Raw genomic sequence first — 17,606 nt, forward strand, 5'->3', positions numbered from 1 at the left:
ACTAACGTGTCATTCTTTAAAAAATAAGAAATGTTAGATGATTATATTGCTGTGGTATAATAGGAATAAAACACTTTCGGACCTGCTATTATTAGACACGTTGCAGTGGTAATAGTAACTCTGCTTAAATATAACTACTAATATATATATATATATATATATATATATATATATATATATATATATATATATATATATATATATAAAATGGAGGGTGTCTGGTTTTACTTTCAGAAACAGAAGCAAGTGTGACAGACACAACAGCATACCCAAAAGAAGAGCAAAGACTAGTCATGCTAAATATAGATTTGGTTTAGTTTATTACTGTTCAGTTCACATTATAGTCAATCTGATATATTTAGATACATTTCATTCCATTACTTTTGGCATACTTGCCTTTTTGCACGTATATTAACACGTGCCTAAGACATTTGTGCATTGATTGATATTTTTCCACCTATCCATGCAGGTATTGAGCTTCTGTTAATGGCAAGCTATGAATAATTAATCACTGGATTTCTCATTGAAATCTTTGTATGTTATGGATTAACAAAAACAACAACCTACTAAACAAACTAAACCTTGAAAGTGATTTTTTTTTCTCTCTCTCTCTGTTTCTTGAGAGCCTTTGTGTTCCTCCATTTACTTTTTTTGCTGCTTTCGAATCTTTTAAACAGTTGAGCATTGCTCAGAAGAAATCCATCTCAACTTGTACCCACGCAGACGGATATACCTCAGATGCCTGTATTTAGATACTTTGTAATATTATAAGATCATATTCAAGAATAGAAATTGTTTAATAAATTGGCAATGTAAAAAAAAAATTAAAAATGTCTGTCTTATCCTTCTTTAGTGAACAGCATCTCTCATCATCATCATCATCATCATCATCATCATCTCTCTCATTCTAATGCTTTTGTGCTGAAAATGATCAGATATGCAGGAAAAAATGTATCATAAATACACTACATCTCTGGCATTTTTTTTTTTTTTTGGGACCAAACAATCTGTGTGAGAAAGTGTGGGATGGTAGCATGTTGGACAATGTTGGACATGCTGTTAATTAGTTTTGTATGCAACAATGTCGTACTCTTTTCAACTGGAGTTAGCACTGGCACACACGCTCGCAGGGGGCAATGTCGAAGTAGAGCAAAGTTTCTCAGACAAAACATGATGGTTGGGTTCTGTGACAGGGTTTAAAGAGCAGCTCAAGCTGACTTTATGCTGTTGTCATACCGCCATGTTCAAACACCATCTGCATTACTAGCCGCCGCCCATCCAGATGTAATCACTAATACAGAGGGGTCGCCCTCCATATTCTTTTTAAACTGGTAGAAGCTATATAGAGGTGTGTAATTGAGTCCATTAATTTCTAGAAACTGATCACAACTCGTCTGTTTGTGTTCTAGAAACACCTAACGCCAGAACGCCTTTGACTGCTGTGCTGTCTCTCTCACATGTGATGAAGAGTGCTCATAAATATTCATTTTAAAGCTGAAATGCATAAGGAGGCTTCGGGTACACTAAGATTATTCCATCATATACAGTAATAACAATTCTGTTTATAATAATCTGATGGACCAATACAAATATTGTGCGTGATATATTTACAAAATTAACACTCTGAGGGATCCACTGAATGAATGAATGAATGAATGAATGAATGACATCCCAGCCAGTGTGAACTGCAATGCTTGACATGCACAATAACTAACAATTACAGCTCAATTTCTTAATTTTTGGTCGGCATTTGGTGTGAAGGAGTGTACTCGACACTGAAGCATACTGGTTCTGTGTGCTATGTTGAGGAAAACAGAATAAGCATACAGGAATCAAAGCAAGAAACCACATCCGCATATGGATCTTTGCAAAAGGTTATGTATTAAGACATATAAATCAGCTGCCTTTATAGATTTTCCCTACCGCAGTAGACGTGGAATTTAAAAATCCCAACTGTGTTCTCTGGTATCTTATTTATAGCCTACCAGTAAACCTCCCACCACTACCTGACCTCGAAAACTATCCATTAACAAGGCCTGATTTGCGGTGATTTCTCTCTAGTGCCCAGTAGATGAGTATGTTTTTGTACGATCTGTTTCGACAGCTATCTGGATGAACTGATATCAGGGTCATCGACTCACATCTAAGGCCAACCCATACTACTTTTTTTTTTTTTTTTTACTGGAACATTTATTTTTGTTTGAAATCAGTCATGATCAAAATAAGAGATATTATAGTGTAAGATCATATTTTTATTACATTTTTATTTCATGAAATTTGCTGGAGTTGTACTTTAACGTTATTATTTTTACCAGTGCTGTATTCGCTGCAGGCTTTACTGGCGCTCTAGAGGGGTATTAAATATACTCCATGCTGCCCACACCTGATTAGAAGCACATTTGCAAGCATGTTGATGGCAGGTCAGAGAGAGGGCTGAAATTTGAACTGCAGGCCATGGATATCTCCATGAGTACTTCACCAAGCCAACAACTCAGCATGACTTGCAACCCCATGTAGTTTCTACTACGTCTTTCTAATAGCCCACCCTCTGATAACCCCCATCACCCCCAACCATCGCACTGACCAGTGAAGGGTTTAACATGACCGAAGTCTATAAAAGTACAAATGACTTGCTGATGATGATATGTGATCAACTTTTACACAAGAAGGTAAAATACAAAGATTCAGGAGAGTGAAGAAAACTGAGCCAGGTCAGGGTGCCCTTTAACAGAACTTTCTGTCTTTCATATGATGTCACTTACACCTGAAAGATTGCTGCTTTTCTGACTCAGGGTGCACGGTGGCTTAGTGGTTAGCACGTTCGACTCACACCTCCAGGGTCGGGGGTTTGATTTCCACCGTGTGTGTGCGGAGTTTGCATGTTCTCCCCGTGCTGCGGGGGTTTCCTCTGGGTCCCAGTCCCCCAGTCCAGAGATGTAGTCCGGGTCCCAGTCCCCCAGTCCAAAGACATGCATGATTGGCATGTCCAAAGTGTCCATAGTCTATGAATGGGTGTGTGAATGTGTATGTGATTATGCCCTGCGATGGAGGGTGTACCCCGCCTTGTGCCCGATGCTCCCTGGGATAGGCTCCAGGTTTCCCCGTGACCCTGAAAAGGATTAAGTGACATAGAAGATGGATGGATGGAAGTTAATCTGAATCCCTGGTGAGTTTTTCTGAAGTTTTACAAAAGGACAATATACAGTGGAAGGCAGAATGTCTCCATCACATTTATTGGCCTATTGTGTTCCTATTTTCCTCCTTTACCTTTTAAATGTGTCATTTCTGTAGGCATATTGGACCGAAAACCTGTCTGTTTATGAAAGCCTGTTTTCCTGAGTGAGTCACGATCATGTCGATTAATGACACGACCGAAGTGTAGTAATTTTCTTTAAACACAAGTCTGTTTTTAGAGGCTCTTCACTGTATAATCTGACATGGAGAACACACATTATCACATAGTCTGTTATAGAATTCGTCCGAGATTGTAGTGAGGTCATCTCGTACTGTCTGACTAATAATAATCTTAAAAGACTGCTAAAATCTTGCCATCTTAAAAACTACCGAATGATTGATATTATAAACTGTAGAAAACAACATGTCCCTAAAACACATCACACACAAATTCCTGGACAAAACGTTTGTTAAAATAGTAGATTAAAAAAGAATGATGGGAGAAGAAAAAAAAAAAAAAGAGTGAGAGCATCAGCATTTTAGTTCTCATAAAGGGAGAAAACAGATGTTTATGGCAAGCAGAGAATTTGTATCTATATAACTCTAAACTGGACCCCTGCGCTAAACTCCTTTATACTCTTCAGGCATCTGCTGTTTCACTTGATTCCAACCATATACAGATCCCTGGCTGAACCTGCAGGGTGCAGGGTTATTGACATCTGGCATGTGATGGCACAAGGCCATGGCATGTCTGTGAGGCTGGGTACTGCAGCCTACAATCCACACCTGACAGAATTCCAAGAATAATAGCAATCTGTAATCTGTCACACACACATTCTGCAACAACTAGCAACAACCAATCTCGATGAAAAAATACAGACAGACATACCGACCTCCTGTGTTTGTGACAAACAGGTTAGACAAACAGAAGATGCCTTTACAGTATTTAAAAATATACTAACATCAACAGCCAGTGACTAAGTGTAGCACCCAGACTACATACTGTACGGACATGAAAAATAAGTACAAACAGATTAGGGAACTTTAACAAGAGAGATTCAGCTTATAGTTTAAAGAGACAAGGAATGACTTTCGACTGCTCCCAGGCTTTCTCGACCCAATAATGGTGTGGCTTAGCAGTGGTGGCTTAGCGATGAGGCTCTGGGTTACTGATCGGAAGGTCAGGGGTCCAAGCCCCAGCACTGCCAAGCTACCACTGTTGGGCCCTTGAGCAAGGCCCTTAACCCTCTCTGCTCCAGGGGGCGCTGTATCATGACTGACCCTGCGCTCTGACCCCAACTTTCTGACATGCTGGGGTATGCGAAGAAAAGAATTTCACTGTCCTGTAATGTATACGTGATCAATAAATATCGCTCTATCACTCTATCTATCTATCTATCTATAAGTGGCTGACCTCACTTAATGTTCTTGTGGCTGAATGAACACAAATCCCGACAGCCACGCTCCAGAATCTAGTGGAAAGCCTTCCCAGGTGAATGGAGCTTATTTTAACATCAAATGGGTTATAAATCTGGAATGGGACGTTCAACAAGCACATGTAGGTGTGTGATGGTCAGGAGTACACAATCTTTTGGTCTTATAGTGCACGTAACATAAAATGTATAGACGTATAATGACAGCAGCATTAGAGTTAACTGAATTGAACTGAAAGCACTCAAAAAGTGATTTAAAAATTCAGGCACTCGTGAGATCTGCAAAATCGCTGGCAATTTGATATCGCAGTACACTTTGCGAACATCCCACATACAGTGCTAAGTGGCACCGTATATGTAGTCAAACATTCACTTTACAGAAGCCAAGTTACAAAAGCCTATTTGCCTTCACCTTGCTGGAGACCTAAATACACCCACACCGCCCCAAAACAAGCCAAGCTCATCTTACAAAACCGCTAATGGCCAAAAGAGCCCAGTGGTTCCTCTGTCACCATAGCAACAGCATCCTTCCTAACACTCAGTGTTTTGGAAGTGTCTGGCTCTCCACAACCCTTTACTTCTTTACTCTCAAAAACACTCACAACAGTGAACAGCAACCACTTCACACCAACTACAGCACTGAATATGAGAGAAAGCATGTGCGGCAGGGAGACTAGGACAGATCTGTGTGTCTGCATTGTTATAGGCTTTCCATTTATATTTAAATTTGCTTTGGTGTTGCAGTGATTTAGTAAATCTTGAAATGGAGCTCCGATGTAGAAGTAAACATGACACTTGAAGAATAAATCTAATTCTCTAGTCTGTAATCAATAGGTTGTTCATTAGGGTCCCTGCGTGTGCTAAATTGTGAGTAACAGCTTGCCAATTAGGCCTAGGCAGTTAACTGCATCAGTGCAAGCACCAGCTGCATCTCTTTAGTAAATTAAGAAAACAGGTAGATTTTCATTGTATGAGATGACATAAATGGTTTAGGGTTAGCTAACCCTAACCCTAGGTAAGAGCTACTTCATTTCATCAACGCTTGCTCTTGCTACCCATGGTCAAAGGGAGAAATTGATATAATTCCAGTCATGAATCTCAATATTTTAGGTTCTTTCATAGCTTGGTTATACTGAAGACCTGAAGAACTTACAGGTTATAGTTCAATTCAATTCAGTTTTATTTGTATAGCGCTTTTTACAATAGACATTGTCTCAAAGCAGCTTTACAGAAATATCAACATGAACAGAAATATCAACATGTATAGTTGATATAGTTGCAAATATAGTATGCAAGCTTTAAACCTCAATATTTGTTTCATTTCCACCGGTCTACAAGCGAATACAATTTGATTGATTGATTGATTGATTTAAAAAATAATAATAAGTATAAGAAAATTTCACAGCAGAATCACATACTCAGTTTCACTTACTCACTTTCAAAACATGCCAAGCTCAGCCTGCTACCATCACAACACGGCCATCTTTTCCTCTTTTCCTCTCTCGTCCTTCCTGTGTATGTCTTTTCTCTAGAGCTGTGTACATTCCTGTTTTACTGCACTCCATATCCTCTCTTTTCTGTCAACTTTCATCCCTCTTTTTTTTTTTTTTTTAAGTACTTCTTTCTCTTCCTCTATATTTATTTGCCCCTACCTGGTGTGGTTTCTCATACTTTCTGTCTTCATATTTTTATTCCATCTTTATAACATTTCTAGTATTTTTCTCTCTGTCCATCTCTCTCATTCTCTTTATCTTCTTTGTTCTTTCGGCCTCCTTCTCTTATTCCTTCTCTCTGTCTGTCTCTCCTCTTTCTCTTATTCCTTCTCGGTCTCTCTCATTTTCTTTCTCTCTGTCTGTCTCTCATTCTCATTTTCTTTCTTTGTCCTTCTATCATTCTCTTTCTCTTATTCTTTCTTTATCCTGGTCAGGATCGCGATGGATCCAGAGCCTATCCTGGGAACATTATGCACAAGGCAGGAATACACCCAGTGCATCACAAGGCACCATGCACACACACACACACACACACGTTCATTTGCACCTAACGGCAATTTATCTCCTGGCATCTTTTTGGAGGTTGGAGGAAACCCGAGTACATGGCAAAACCTACACAGATAGGGGGAGAACATGTGAAACGCCACACAGACAGACTAACCCGACACCAGGATTGAAGCAGGGACACTGGATCTCTGAGGTGTGATTTCTTTTTTTGGATCTCCCAAACATTTAAGTGCATTAAAATGTACCATATACAAAAAACAAACAAAAAAAAAGACAACAACAACAACAACAACAACAACAAAAAACAGTTGCAACAGTGCCACTGAGTCTAATCTAAAAAATAACTTTTAAAGGATTGACTTCATGTTTAAACATCTGAGGCAAACACGTCTCCATAAAAAACCTGAGCTCAGAATGTAAGTGGGTGCTGTTAGAGTGGGATGCAAATTTCCATCTGATTTGCATTTGCATTTTTGCTTGGTCTTTTTTTTCTTTTTTGAGATGAATGCTCTGTTGTTGTCTCTTAGCCTGCCCGACCTGTGTAATTGAAAGTAAACAGACTTCCAACAGATACACAACAAAACTAACTTCTTCCAACACACAGGAATAGCAAGATCTATTTCTGTTACTGCATAAACCATGTCATGTTTGAAAGTCAGTTTAATTTACCACACACACACACACACACACACACACACGCCCAGAAACTGAAGGGTTGTACACATTTAAAACACATGCCCCTGCCCATTACAGGCAAGATGAGCAAATTCAGATCCAATGTAAACTCATTATCATTTGTCTACACCATTTAATTTTTGTGTGACAAAAATTTCATGTAATTTTGGCCGCTCCCGCTTGGGGTCTCCACAGTGGATCACCCGTCCGCATATTTTGATTCTTTCTTACACACGTTTTATGCCAGATTGCCCTTCCTGAAACAACCCTCCCCATTTTCCAGGCTTGGGACCAGCACCGAGAGTGCACAGGTTCGTGCAACCCTCCAATGGCTGGGGTTGGTTCGCAGACTGGGAATTGAACCCAGGCCGTGGCAGTGAGAGCACCACATGCTAGCCTTATTAATTTCATTTAAGATGAAATAGATATAAATACATATATAAATATAGTGCTTGCATAAGTATTCACCCCCATTGAACTTCTCCTTATTTTATAGTGTTACGACCTGTAACTGAAATGAACTTAACTGGGATTATATGGTGGGCCTCCATTGTTTTATATACAGTATATTGTTTTGTAACCAAACTCTGACTGATATTTTCCCAGAATATTTAATACTTATGCACTTTCAACATTTTATTTTTTAAATGTTTCTCGCCACACGTCAATTTATTGGCTCTTTTGTGTAGATTCATGCCATAGAATCCCAGTGAAGTCCATTTCAATTTCAGGTTCCACTACAAAATGTGGAAAAGCTCAAGGGAGTAAATGCTTGTGCAAGGAACTGTATCAAACATTAAGCAATCAGACAATAATTGGACATTCTGCGATATCACTATAGATCATCTATATGTGTGTGAATGTTCAATTAAGATCTGTCCATTATCTTCAGTGTGATCTTTGGCTGTTACTTACAAGGTAGTCTGTAAATGTATAGTAGTTTGAGAGGCTCCATCAGACTGATACACAGTCACATAGTGAGGAAGGAGCCCCATTCCCTTGCCCCAGGAGAGACTCCTTCAGCTGGGCTTCATTGGGCTTCCCTTCTCCCTATGGATAATATCTCCAGCCAATTATCAGCACAAAATTCCTGAAATTATCCTTGAAATCACTGTGATTGTTCAATTTGGTGTAATTGTCTTTTAGCTTCCCTGTGGGCTGAGAGCAAGAAGCAGTCTTACGAAAAAACAAAAACAAAACAAAACAAAAAAACAACATACAGCTACTATATATTTCATACACACTTGGTATATGTAGATATAACCTGTCATACTGTTGTGAAATCTAATTTTAACTACTATATCTGTATTCACTATATAGGAGCATTCATTTGTGACCTTGTAAACAATACATTTAGCTACGGTGTTTTGTCAGGCCTGGAAAATTACTCTAGCTCCACCTGGACTTTCTCCAATTATCCCAAATGTTTTTTTCGCTCTGGGCAAATTTACCTCTATTAAATGGGAGACACATCTCCTCTCTCTTTCTCTCTCTCTCTCTCTCTATCTCTCTCTCTCTGCAGGAGATGTAAGGCCCTGCATTTCTCTTCCTTCCACTCTATCTGTCTCTCTCTGTATCTTTGTGGTCAGGTGATGGCTGTGGATGCCTGGCTGTGGGCACTGGGATTCATAACGGGGCCGGTCTGGGTACACTCTGTGGGTCTCTTCTGTACTCTTCAGACCAGGCCCATCTCTGGGACCCTGTATAAGGAAGGTGATGTAATTATTGGAGGTCTCTTTCCTGTTCATTTTGATGCCCCTGAACCTGACCAGATGTTCACACAGAGAGTGCAGGGAGCGCGTTGTCAGGCGTGAGTATAGAGCCTGATGCAACTCTCTTTCTGTAAATATAAGCATTGCTATCTTTGTTATTATTGTTATGATCTTGTTATTATTGTTGATAATCTCTCTCTGACTCAGGGCTGACTTGAGATCATATGGTTGGCTCCAAACCATGATCTTCACAGTGGAGGAAATTAACCGGAACCCATTTCTGTTGCCCAACTTCACGCTGGGCTACCTGGCTGCAGATACATGCTTGGCCGAGAGCAGTACACTGAGTGCTGCGCTGGCGTTAGTGACTGGGCAGGTGGAGACGGTGTCTGGGGAACAGTGCACCATGGCTCCCAACGTGCCCATTATTATTGGAGACGCACGTTCTTCTGCTTCCATAGTTGTGGCTGATACCTTGGGTGTTTTTGACATTCCTATGGTAAATGGCAAATTGACAAAGTATGCACCATTTTCCTTTAAAGCTGATGATGCTTTGTTTCTAATTTGTCTCTGTGTTTAATCTCTCCAGGTTAGCTACTTTGCTTCTTGTGCATGTCTCAGTGATCGCACTAAGTATCCCACATTTCTCCGCACTGTTCCCAGCGATGCCTTTCAGGCCAAAGCCATGGCCCGTCTGTTGCGCCTGATGGGCTGGACCTGGGTTGGTGTCATATCTGGAGATGATGTATATGGAAAAAGTGGTGTGCAGCTGTTGCAACAGGAACTGCAAGGTTCTGGTGTATGCATTGACTACTTGGAGATCATTCCCAAGTCCTTTGCACCAAACAGGATGAGAAGAATTGTAGAGAGAATCCAGAGCTCTAAAGCTTGGGTAGTTGTGACCTTTGCTATCAGTCCTGATATGGAGGTCTTGCTGAGGGAAGTGGTAAGACAGAATGTGTGCGATAGACAGTGGATTGCTACTGAAGCTTGGAGTAGTTCCAGCCAGCATGCTGCTTTGAGTCCTGCCTGCTTGGCTGGGACTCTTGGTTTTGCTCTGAGGCAGGTTGATATTCAGGGTTTGGGCTCCTATTTGACCCAGCTGAACCTAGAAGAGTACCCTAAGGAGCCGCTGGTGCAAAGTGTTTGGGAGGAGTTGTTTGGATGCAAATTTGAAGAGCAAACCCAAACAGGACTTCCTAAACCCCAATGCACAAGCTTGGATAAAATTAAAGAACAAGTTGAAACCTACTTTGATATAAATTATAATGTGTATAAGGCTGTGTATGCTATTGCAAATGCTATTCAGGACATGCTGGCATGTCAGCCTGGCAAAGGACCTTTTGGGAATGGAGAATGTCCTGATACTAACTCAATAAGACCCAAACAGGTAAATGTGTGTGTGTGTGTATATATGTATATATATGTATATCTTTATACTTTGTCTAAAGAGTTTTTTTTAATTGTTTGTTGTGAATGTTTGTTGTCAGCTTCTACACTATCTAAAGGCTGTACAGTTTACAACACCAGTGGGTGAGTGGGTCTATTTTGATGAAAACGGGGATCCAGCTGCCTCATATGACATCATTAACTGGCATCTAAGGGCTGAAGGAAAAGTGGAATTCATGCAAGTGGGCCGTTTTGATGCAGTGAAAGGACCTGAGCAGGACTTTCAACTGGATCTCGGGAAAATGTTCTGGGGAGGAGGCTGGGGTGGCATGGTAAAAATGTGATGGTTGTTTCTCTGTAATAAATGTTCATATAAATTTTAGCTAAAAAGATGACGTTAACCTGTCACCCAGTTATTGCTGAGAATTAATTACTATTTGTACAGAGCTATTAATAGAGCTGTAATGTGATTTTAGCAGGCAGAGGAACAAAATAAACTGTATCGCACTGACGAATGTATAGCCTAGAACCAATCTATCAAGACATTTTGACTGCAGAACCTAATTATCATGACTGCCGGAGAAACAGATCTCTATCGAATGATCAATGTGGGATATAAATGCTGTTGTTACCTCGCCTTATGCGTACTTTATCCTTCACATGAAAATGAATGATATGATATGTGTATATTTGGTGCTAAAGATAGCAGTCTGTCAGTTTCTTCTCTTCTGTGCTGACTGTACATGCTGATATGTAACATTTGGAACATTTCTTAAAAGTTAATAGAGATTTCTCCGTCTGATATTCAGGTCCCGGTGTCTGTGTGCAGTGAGAGCTGTCCTCCAGGCACCAGAAAAGCTGTGCAGAAAGGAAAGCCGGTCTGCTGCTATGACTGTATACCATGTGCATCAGGGGAGATCAGCAATGCTATTGGTAATGTACAATGACAAGGAATACAAGAAAATTTCATAATCTGGTGTTAAAACGTGGATAACACCCACATCACAATAAATGAATTCTGTATTAATCTAAAACCATTCAACTTAATCCACTGTTCTTAGCATAGAACACCCTAATATTTGTCCATTATGTCGCTTAGCAACCAAAGCTTACTGTTAACGGACTACACTGCATGGTGGAAGAATTGTTTATAGAGAATATTATTAAAAATAAACGTAATTATTTATGGCACTCTGCATTTTATTGTATTACCCGTGATTAAAAACATCATAACATACACGCTCTCATTTAACTGCCAACTTTCAGAGTTCAACTATCAAGAATTAAAAATGTTACCTGTGCTAAAATGTTAATGGCGAAATTTAATATCTGCATGTTTCTTTCTAGACTCTACAGAGTGCACCAAGTGTCCTGAGAGGTTCTGGTCTAACACTGACCGGACAGAGTGCATCCCAATGATAGTGGAGTTCCTGTCCTTTCAAGATAATATGGGCATCATCCTCTCTGTGCTTTCGGCTGCTGGAGCAGCTCTTACCATTACCGTCCTGGCTGCCTTTTTCCATCATCGAGACACACCGCTGGTCCGTGCCAACAACTCTGAACTGAGCTTCCTGCTGCTGCTGTCACTCTCCCTTTGTTTCCTGTGTGCACTGGCTTTTATTGGCCGACCAGCACCTTGGTCCTGCATGCTACGCCATACACTGTTTGGGATCAGTTTTGTGGTGTGTCTGGCTTGTGTGCTCAGTAAGACAGTGGTGGTGTTAGTAGCCTTCAGAGCAACTCTGCCGGGCTCAAATGTGATGCGATACTTTGGTCCTGTTCAGCAGAGGGCAGGTATTTTCCTCTGTACGCTGATACAGGTGGGGATCTGTGTGTTTTGGCTGGTTCTGGCACCTCCTTTGCCCACTGAAAGTGCAGGGGGTGAGCTTGGCGCACGGGTGGTACTGCTGTGTGCAGTAGGCTCAGTGGCAGGTTTCTCCCTGGTTCTGGGCTACATCGGCCTCCTGGCTGCTGTCTGCTTCCTTCTGGCTTTCTTCGCACGGAAGCTTCCGGACAATTTCAATGAAGCAAAGTTCATCACTTTTAGCATGTTGATCTTCTGTGCTGTGTGGATCACATTTATTCCAGCGTATGTCAGCTCTCCTGGGAAGTACACGGTAGCTGTAGAGGTCTTTGCCATCCTAGCTTCAAGTTACGGCCTTCTGCTGTGTATCTTTGCCCCAAAGTGTTACATCATCCTACTCAGACCAGATAAGAACACAAAAAAGAACATGATGTCCAAATAGGAGGAATAATTAGAGACTTTCTTGCAGAGTTTTCCAGAAGTCATGACATTTATGCAGATTTATAGATTATGCTACTCTAAGGCATCACATTGCTAAATTTGTGCTGAATGCATACACTGCCATTTCCATGTGCAATTCATGTGAATAAATAAACATCAGACATAAGCGTATTTTTTTTTTGTACATATAATATATTTTCTCATCTTTCTGTTCCCTCTACTCCTCAACAGACAACCAAAACCCCACGTGAAGCAAACCTTGCACAAACACTCCTCTTGTCCCTGCTGTGTCTTGCTGACATAGACTAAACATTTTTTCCACTGCCATGATCTGATAGAGTGCCTATTCAGCCCCACTTCAGAGTGCTGTAGATAATCAGGAGTCACTTCAATGCTGAGTGCCTCACAGTCATTACTGACCCAGTAGGACTAAACAATGACCCCAGTAAAGTCACCCTGAATGGTCTCATTGTTGCTCCTGGTTAGAATATCACAGGCGATAGACAGTGAGATACGAGGAGTCCTACATGACCCATCTATAGTAGAAAATGAGAGAAATGCAGTATTAGGCCTGGTTTAAGCCGGTAACCCTGCATCACTCTTCCATTCTTTCTTCAACTATGATTCAAATCTACAGTACTAACAAATGGTGTTAACATGTTTGTTGCTCTAACGCTCTATAAATGTATCCATGATATAATATGTAGCTATGCAAGTAGTCCATATAATAAAAGACAACGCACAGTCATTTTACATTATATTATCTGCATTTACATGACTGAAATGTAGAATTTTAGAAATATTTACATGAGTTTCTGAATTTCTTAGTATTTTGCTTTAATGGTAGTGGGCACTTGAGCTGGCATGGACTCCACACGCTTTTGTACCATACACGATCCATCAAGTATCTGAAGTCATGTATTAGATCAAGCCAATCAGTGTGAAGTCTTCATCATTGAACAGGTAATAACTTCAGTTTGATACAAAACTCTTAAAGTTAAAGCTATAATGAATTGAGGAATGACTCTGATGTTCATACTCAAGATCCTGGTAACACAATTAGCACTTTTTGACTATATAATATACAGTTATATAAGAGAAATCATTTATAATCACACTATCCGGTGTCACCCAGATGATGATGATGGGTTCCATTTTGAGTCTGGTTCCTCCCAAAGTTTCTTCCTCCTCAGGGAGCTTTTCCTTACCACCGTTGTCTCTGGCTTGTTAATTAAGGATACATGTATCAATTTAAAGCTTATATCTAGATTTCTGTGAAGCTGCTTTGTGACAATGTCCATTGTTAAAACCAGTATATAAATAAAATAAAATTGATTTGAATTGAGTCTTGTGGGGGCATACAGTGGCTTAGTGGTTAGCATGTTCGCCTCACACCTCCAGGGTTGGGGGTTCGATTCCCACTGTGGCCCTGTGTGCACAGAGTTTGCATGTTCTCCCTGTGCTGTGGGGGTTTCCTCCCCCAGTCCAAAGACATGCATGGTAGGCAGATTGGCGTGTCCTGTTATCACTTATGTTACAGCAGCTATAAACAGTCACTCCCTCACTAACCATTTTTTTTCTCTCTTTTTGAAGTTAATAAGACAAAAAGAAAACAAATGCAGCTTGCGATGTTACTGAGAAACAAAGCCCAAAGTGCTTTGTTCTTTCCCATGGCAGAAAACTTACTAACACTGGAGGCTCCTTCAATAAATGTTAAACAAATGTCTCCTTAGTGAAAGATTCACCATACCAAAGATTAGACACATTTTTATAGGTTTAGATTATGTGGCGGAATCCACCGTACAAGTTCCTGTGAAATAGCCATTACTATTAAAGGAAAGCAAAGGTCCATTGGTTTTGTTGATAGATATGCAGACATAAACATACTTCAGCTTCATGCATGCATCTATCACATAACATATGTTTATTTTACAAGCAAAGTGTGGCTCAACCTAATGTCTGAGTTTTAATAGCAAACTTCAGTTTGGCTTCGCTGAAATTCAGAATCATGATGCTAATAAAGCTCACATCTGGTTGGCACACACGGCCGAGTTATGGCTAGAATAAGGACAGTAAAAACTGTCCTAGGATAGTATCTGTTTCTGGACAGTTCAAAGTATCAGCTGGAGAGGCAGTCAAATTCCCATAAAATGTGTGACCATGAACCTTGTTTTCCCCCCAAAACACAAATATAGGTGTTGTATATAACATGTGATGTACAGGAAGAGAGTGAAATGCTGGTCAGCAGGGAAAGGAGCCAAAGTGTCCAGCTGTGTCCAGCATTACCCCTCCCCCCCCACCCCCTTTATTCATTTATTTATTTTACATGTCTCTAATTGAATACTCTAAAAATGTTCTATATCTGCACTTTTGAACAATTATGTTAACTAACCAAGTGAGCTATGCCAAAGTAAACACCACCTCCATTATCAACAGCGTATAAAGAAAGATCATGTCAGCTAGCCAGGTAACTTAGCCAAATGCTGTTGAGGGTTCATTAGCTTGATACTGTAGGTTTGTTAGCTAGCTAGTTCATGTTAATTTATAGACGTGTCTACCTACATAGGTAGCCATCTAGCAAAATTCCCCTTATTCTGTTATTCTGAACATTACCTTATAGGCTAAAGCAGCACATAGATGTATTTACCACAACAGGCAATCGCTACTGAACATCAAAGTGACATTTTAAGTTTAATGCAGAGCTTTAAAAAGATCTGGCTAGCACATTCAGCTAGCAAGCTAATGTCGAGCTGTGAAATGCAGATATGCCCATGGGTATTGGCTCACATAATTTGCAGCATTTAGCATTTTACACTGAAGATACCTGATAAATTGGGCCAAGGAGACTCATCTGACTCTACTGTCTCAAACACTGCTACTTCTGACTAAGAATGTGTCACCTAAAGTCTAGACTTTTGTCAGAAAATTGCTATGTGTTGACTGGGTCTTGAAATTTTATTATGAAAATTTTTGCACATACTGCCTTCTACTGTCTATATGGCTTACAGTCTTCTGGGATTAAATGCATTTTTCGTAAAGGTAAAAAGTAATCACATTCACAAAAGCAACATTATAGGTCATTTTTTCTAATCTCGGTGGTACACCCAGTGAACTGACTTAAGCAGGTACTTAACCCATCTCAGAATATGCATAACTTTAATTGCATAAATAACGACGTAACTTTTGGACTCTGAATATGGTACCATGTGAATAATATTTGATAAGTTAATGCGTGCAAATAAAATGAATCATTGGACAAATCACATGTGAAAACACATTGAACTACATTTATAAGTAAATTTTCCACTTGTGTAAAATGTGTGAAAAAGGAAATGGGAATTTTCTGAAAAGCACACTTTTACATGTACACTTTGTGTGAGTGAAGTTCTCTGTAAGACTTTGCAAGTGAGTGAGTATAGATACGTCGTAAGAGCCAATTGACCTTGATGTTTAAATTTTTGTTATACGTGTATTTTATTATTGTGATAAGTGTATTTTCATGGATTCAGCCAGGCATTTATCAATACATTTTTTTTCAGACTGAGTATGAATATGATTTAACTTGGATTTAGTATGGTTGCACTGAAGAAAAGTGGCTTTTCTTCCACTTGGGAAAAGCGTTTCTGTACAGCTATAAGTGAAGCAATTTTTTCTTATGTTCGTAGTGTTGGAATTACTCGTCAATGACTGAGAGCAGCTGATCATTAAGACCATTATAATGAGTTGAGAGCTGTTATTTTCCATCACCTAGCCTTGTCTGTAGACATTTTTTTAATCTAGCTAGCATTTGCTTCATTGTTGCTTGCGGCACTGTGCAGCTAGTTATGAACTCCTTATACTGAGCTTTATGTTTAATATGTTTTATTAGGTTACTTATTCCTGTTCTTGATATTTTCACAGAGCTCAGTTTACAGTCTACTTTTCTTTGATTGCCATCATTAATTGTGAAATATATCCAGATCGCTGTTATATCGTGTAATCTGTATATTAGCATGACAGCGTACACTTGCCTTTAATCATATAGTATCACATAGTATCGCATTATAGTATCAAAGCATTTCTTAATCAAAAGTATGAGTAAATGAGCATGATATTAAAGGGTTACACCATACCAGTATTGGTACTGATGCATCCCTAGTTTCAACCTTACTATCTAGCTTGACTTTTGGTCTCCAGAGGTAATTTTGCAAGGCAACAAAGCGAAATGTAACGTGAAAGCTGCTGGAGTTTCCTAGAGCAGATCTTTGCCATTAAATGTTGCATTATATGTCTTCGATTTCATTTTGACGTCGAAAGTCTTCAAAAGGAACAAAGGTGTTTCGACATAACTCGGTTCACATTTGCAAAACAGATGCCGAGTGTGTTGGATTTGCACCACTATTCCTAAACCCCTAAACCTACGAATGATGTGCAGAGCACAGAGCAGAGGACTGTGCCGTGACTTTCACCTCACACCAGGCAGCCTCTTGACACTTCAGTGAGTGATTTGTATCTGACACTTTTATTCTGATTCTTTATATGGGTTGTATGCTGGGCAGAATTGAGTTGGCTTGGTTGTTACTGAATCACACTGTAACACCAGTGCCCCCTTGTGGTAGAAACAGAAAGCACCAGTTTCACAAGTAGGTCCAGGTGAAAAGGCAATAATAATAATAATAATAATAATAATAATAATAATATTATTTTATTATTTTCATGAGAGTTCTAGTAAGATTTAATTAAATGTAGGCTAAAATCAGCTGGAAAAAACTGTATTGATTGAATTAAAATAACATGAGTACTATAACACTTAAATAGAATTATAACCCCCATATATCTTCATAAGTACCATTTAAATCTATTTTTAATACATATAAATTTAATACGCAAATATTTTCAATATTCTTGTTTATTCCTCTCCCATGTTTTTCCAGTTACAGAATTGTATCAGGTAATAGGACAAGGGTCACAAGCCAAGCCCTAAAATGTATGAAAAGAA

At 39.5% G+C, this 17,606-nt stretch overlaps 1 protein-coding gene across 1 annotated transcript; it reads left to right on the top strand.

Annotated features, from left to right (window-relative positions):
- Positions 1–8,545: 8,545 nt before the first annotated feature.
- On the top strand, positions 8,546–12,967 carry LOC128607034 (extracellular calcium-sensing receptor-like). Its single transcript, XM_053623653.1, has 6 exons — positions 8,546–9,092; positions 9,202–9,493; positions 9,584–10,384; positions 10,485–10,715; positions 11,193–11,316; positions 11,731–12,967. Exons 1-6 carry the CDS (start codon positions 8,743–8,745, stop codon positions 12,627–12,629), a joined length of 2,697 nt encoding a protein of 898 aa, XP_053479628.1. The 5' UTR covers positions 8,546–8,742; the 3' UTR covers positions 12,630–12,967.
- The last annotated feature ends 4,639 nt before the right edge of the window (positions 12,968–17,606 follow it).

This window comes from Ictalurus furcatus, chromosome 4 (assembly GCF_023375685.1).
Source record: "Ictalurus furcatus strain D&B chromosome 4, Billie_1.0, whole genome shotgun sequence".
In the NCBI taxonomy this organism is placed as follows: Eukaryota; Metazoa; Chordata; class Actinopteri; order Siluriformes; family Ictaluridae; genus Ictalurus; species Ictalurus furcatus.